Source organism: Chrysochloris asiatica, unplaced genomic scaffold (genome assembly GCF_000296735.1).
Source record: "Chrysochloris asiatica unplaced genomic scaffold, ChrAsi1.0 scaffold00329, whole genome shotgun sequence".
Classification (NCBI taxonomy): domain Eukaryota; kingdom Metazoa; phylum Chordata; class Mammalia; order Afrosoricida; family Chrysochloridae; genus Chrysochloris; species Chrysochloris asiatica.
In genome coordinates, this window is record NW_006408847.1 from 2350089 (window position 1) to 2355121 (window position 5033).

The window sequence follows — 5033 nt, forward strand, 5'->3', positions numbered from 1 at the left end:
TTTAGGCTGAAGATGGGCTTACACATTTTCTGTAGTCATCCTTCCCAGCATTCCTTTCTATCCCACTCAGGTGTCTATTTTACAATAGTAGGCAAGGGAAACCAATATTTATAAGAGAGTGAAACATTTTAGTATTATTTCCCCTCTTCAAACTATACCTAGATCCCTGTATCACAGAGCCCTGTTGTTCCAACCTGTCTCAGTGTTCTACTGTCTTAACTTGTTCTTCCGCCTCCTCCCACTTCTTGTATTGCCCTCCCCAACACCCAAACTAAACTCCCAACCCCAACCCCGCTGTTGTGGTTATCTTATATTCCATTAACTCTTCCTTCCATTTAAGATAGTCTATTTTATCCTGTAATCTACTTGACCTTCTCATCACCTAGATCTCTGTTCTCTCTGTTTACCTTCTTTTACATTGTAATTGTTTTGATTATAGACTGACCTCCCAGATCATCCTTTCTTATAATTTTTATTCTACTTGATTTATTATATATTATACTACTTGCTTTATTACATATATGTTCAGTTGTTGTTGTTAAGTGCTGTCAAGTCGATTCCGGCCCATAGTGACTCTGTTGTATAGGGTTTCCAAGGAGTAGTGGTAAGTTTGAGCCACTGAGCTTGCTGTTCACACTGACCTTGTGGTTTGCTGTATTATCCCACAGCACACCAGGACTCCTGTATTCAATAACTGCTGTTTTATCCAGCTATCAATTCTTTTGTGTGTTTTTTTGGATGGCTTTCAAAACAGGGTTTTGTTTTACTGTACCAGTCCTTTCTTAAAAGTGTTTTTGGATAAGTAAGAGTTGTTATTTTTCAAAAAGGTAGTTTCCATCCTATTGAAGTTGCTTTCTCAAATTTAATTGGAAAGAAATGGATCCTAGATTTCCATAACAATAATTATTTTTTAATTACCAAATACTTTAGTCTTTTCAGAAATTTTACTTTTCTTGTCCAAGGTCTTTTTACCACTTGAACCAAGGCTTATTATAAGAAGACATGTGTTCCTTAAACAGATTTCTTCCAACAATACGATAAAAAATTTTACATGCATAGCTTTCCATAATGTTTTGTTTACCTATGGAAAACATACTACATATATACGTGAATTATTAATAGCCATGAATTGCAAATTTTTCTTATTTATGAATAGCTCTTTCATGAAATCATAAATGCAAATAATTATTGACAGTTACTTGTTTTGCTTTTATTAGAAATACTATATCTGTGAAGTATGATATGTGCTTGGCAAAGCACTGCTTATGGTTTCTTAAAATCAAAGTGTCAGAGAAGCTAATTACCTCAAGTTAAGTAGTGGTCCGCCCTAACTTGTTTGTATACTTCAGTTGGAAGGTATTCTTTATAATTTGATCTCTTGAGTGCTGGAAAGGATCATATTTTTATGGAAAAGTCTGTCCATTTTAAGTGCTATTTATGATATTAGCTGATCATGAAGTTGCTTTTAACAATGAAATGTTAAAATTCTATTTCATTGTTCATTTTTAGGTCTCATTTTTTTTTTCTTAGTATAATATTTCATGAATGTTATTATGGTAAATATGAGCAGTAGGAAATAAATACATGCTTTTCATGTCTTTTAATACTTTTTTAAACAGAAAGACGTATTTCAACTAAAAGACATGGAGAAGATTGCTCCCAAAGAAAAAGGCATTAGTAAGTATCAAAGATGGAGTGAACTATTTGGAGAAGTACTGGCCATGTTTTCTGCAACAGTTGTTCACTCTGTGGAGAACATAACATTTCTAAAGATGAAGGTTGTTTAAAAAAATTTTTACATGATGTTTATGGACATAGCCCCAATTCTTTAGCATGTCTGCTCTAGGAAAATTGAAATGAATTGCACACACGTACATATCCAATGGTTGTACATTTATTTACTTATGGATATGGTGTTGGTGGTGGTGGTTATGTTCTATGGAATAGATTCCGACTTATAGCGACCTTGTACAGGGTTTCCGAGCCTTTAAATCTTTACGGGAGCAGAAAGCCTCAGCTTTCTACCGTGGAACCTCTGGCAGTTTTGAATTGCTGAACTTGAGGTTAGCAGTGAGACTCGTAACCATTATGCTACCAGAGCTCCTGTACTTATGGATATGTTGTTGTTGTTAAGTACCGCGGAGTCGGTTCTAGCTTATAGTCTTTACGGGAGCAGAAAACCTCATCTTTCTCCCGCAGAACAACTGGTAGTTTCGAACTGCCGACCTTGAAGTTAGCAGCCTGATTCATAACCACTACACTACCAGAGCTCCTTACTGATATAGTTTACTTCAAAAGGATTAAAAATTTCTCATGCATTTGTTTCTCATGTATTTGTTAAGTGTGACTTTGGATCTTTGCATGATATGTTAGTTTCCTAAACCTACTGTTGTAACATATCACCACCAAGTTAAAGGCTTAATACAGCAGAAATTTATTCTGTCTTTGTGTTGGAGGCTAGAAGTAAGAAATTGAGATGTGAGCCAGGTTGGCTTCTTCTCTGATGGAGAATCAGTTCTTTGCTTTCTTCCCTAGCTTCTGATTGCTTTCCTTGGCTTATAGACACAGAACTCCAATTTTCACCATCTTCCCTGCTATCTAAAGCCATATGTTGGGTTTAGAACTCTCTTGAAGTTCAGCATGATTTTATCTTCAGATTCTTAAATTATTTACATCTGCAAGGGCCTTTTTCCAAATAAGATCACATTCACAGATTTCAGGAGGTTAAAAGAAAAACATCTCCACTATCATTGAGTTGATTCTGACTCTTAGTTACCCTCTAGGACAAAGTAGAACTGCTCCATAGGGGTTCCAAGACTCTCAATCTTTATGGAAGCAGAAAGCCTCATTTTTTTTTCCTGCAAAACAGGAAAAATGTTTAACTTCTTAGGGTACAAGTTCCCTTTCAGGAAGTTAGGATTTAGATATATCTTTTTATCATTTATCTTTTATCTTTTATCAACCACTTCAGGAGCCTTCATGGTGCTCTAGGTTAGTGTTTCCAACCACCAGTTGCTCCAAAGGAGAAAGGTGAGGCTGCCTTTTCCCATAGAGATGTGCAGTCTCAGAAACCCTAAGAGCAGTTCTACTCTGTCCTGAAGGAGCACTATGAACATCTAATTTGTTTCCAAATTTTGTTGCTAAAAATAATGTTGGGATTAACATGCTGTCCATAAATATTTCTCTATACCTCATATTACTTCATTAGGACATTTCCTAAGAAATAGACTAGAGAACAGAAATTTGTATAGCTGTTAGGTTTTTTTTTTAATGTATTCTCAAATTTCCTTCCAGAGAATCCTTTTAACCAGTTTCCATCTAGTTGATTCCATTACATGGCAACCCATTGGGAATTGAATTTTTTAGAATAAAATTTTTACTCCATAGGGTTTCTTTTTTTTAAGTTTTTATTGTGAGGTTTACATCGGAGAACATCAGCTTTACACTCATCCTATCGTATTTCGTTCCATTGCAATGATTACAGTCCCCTCCATGCATCATCATATAACTCCAAAGGGTACCCCACACAGGCCTGCCCCACCCACATCCCCACCCCCTTGGATGCCAGCACACAGCCCTTCTCCCTCCCTGAGTCCACTGTCCCCATCCACTCCATCTGTCCACATCATCTTCTCTGTCTCCATCTGGCATCACTGTCTCTCTGGTTGGGGTCCCGATCTCTGTTCTTCTCACTTGATGGTCTCAGGGACCTCCGCTCCTGGGCTGCAAAATCAATCACTCTCCTCCTTTTGTCAAAAAGCATTTACCTCTACCTTACCTAGCCTCACAGTCAGACCTGATGGCAGTTATTCACTATTGTACCACATCAGTCTAATCCCCATTTCCTTTCGCCAGCCCAGTTCCAACAGATTGGAAATCATTCAGTGATGATTCTACCTTCCCCCACGTTGTCTGGAGCTAGGCTCTCTCTTGAAAGTTTGTAAGCCAGTCACTTCTTGCCTTTATAGCTCCTCACCCCATTTTGGGTAGCCAGTATGTATGTTGCCCATCCCTGTCAACCCTGTGTACCAAGGGGGTGGGAGTGATCCTTGCTGTAAAGATTTGTTCCCTTTTTTGAGCTACTACGTCCATAAGTATAGGTAAAACTCATCAAATTGTAGCATGTTACTCTTCCCCCCCCACCTCTTCTTCTAGTCGAGTTCTGATCATCTAGCCATTGAAGCCAGGTCAAGTGGGTACTATCTGCAAGTATGGGTGTTCTTGTGCCTCTCCCCTCACTTCATATCAGCTGGACGCTTCACTCTCCTCTATAGTCCTCTGTGGCCATGTCACTGCCTCTGGGCCCAGGAGTCCCCAGGTCTTGCCATAGTGCTGGCCATCCAGGTCTCCACCCGGGTTCATGGGGGGTCTATTGAATGTGTTCAGGCTTAGCTCGTAACGTCATTGTATTTTCCCCCCACTTTCCTTATCGGTGACCAACATGGTCACCATCGAGGCCACATGCTTGCTCATGTATTCCCCTTGAGTCTGTCTTAGAAGGGAGTTTGCTCTGAGGGGTCCCAACCACTTGCCTTGATGGCTCCCGGGTGAAAAGCTTACTTGTTCTTGTAGTAATCAATCAGACTGCCATTATTGTTTGGGATTTTTCCTGCCGGTCTTTCTTTCACAGAGTATCTGCTGTTCTTCTAGCCGCTCCAGGCTGGTCTACTCGTCCTTTCCAATGGAAATTTCCTACTTCAGTCAGTTCTGAATGGGGTTCTGGGTTTCACCTATGGTCTTGTGCAATGTAAAGGCTCCACAGGAAGCCTCTTTCACTGGTCAACTTCTAGCCCCCTTTAAGGTATTCCAATCAGTTATAGGCTGAAGATGGACTTAACAAGCTTTCTGTAGTGATGATTGTGGCTATTCCTTTCTCCCCACCTAAAGTGTCTGTTTTATAATGGTAGGCGAGGGAAACCAAGATTCAAAAGATAGCCAAGCATCTTAACACTATTCCCCTCTTTTACCCCTTCAAACCATGACTCAATCCCTGTATCCCAGAGCCCTGTTGTTCCAAGGTTGTGCATACATCA

At 39.4% G+C, this 5033-nt stretch overlaps 1 protein-coding gene across 1 annotated transcript in view; it reads left to right on the plus strand.

Moving 5' to 3' along the window:
• MND1 (meiotic nuclear divisions 1 homolog (S. cerevisiae)) overlaps positions 1-5033 on the plus strand; it is a 143305-nt gene that overhangs the window by 13889 nt on the left and 124383 nt on the right. The window contains exon 2 of the mRNA XM_006875504.1: positions 1620-1677. Coding sequence (XP_006875566.1) covers positions 1620-1677 — 58 coding nt within the window. The remainder of the gene's footprint in view (positions 1-1619; positions 1678-5033) is intronic.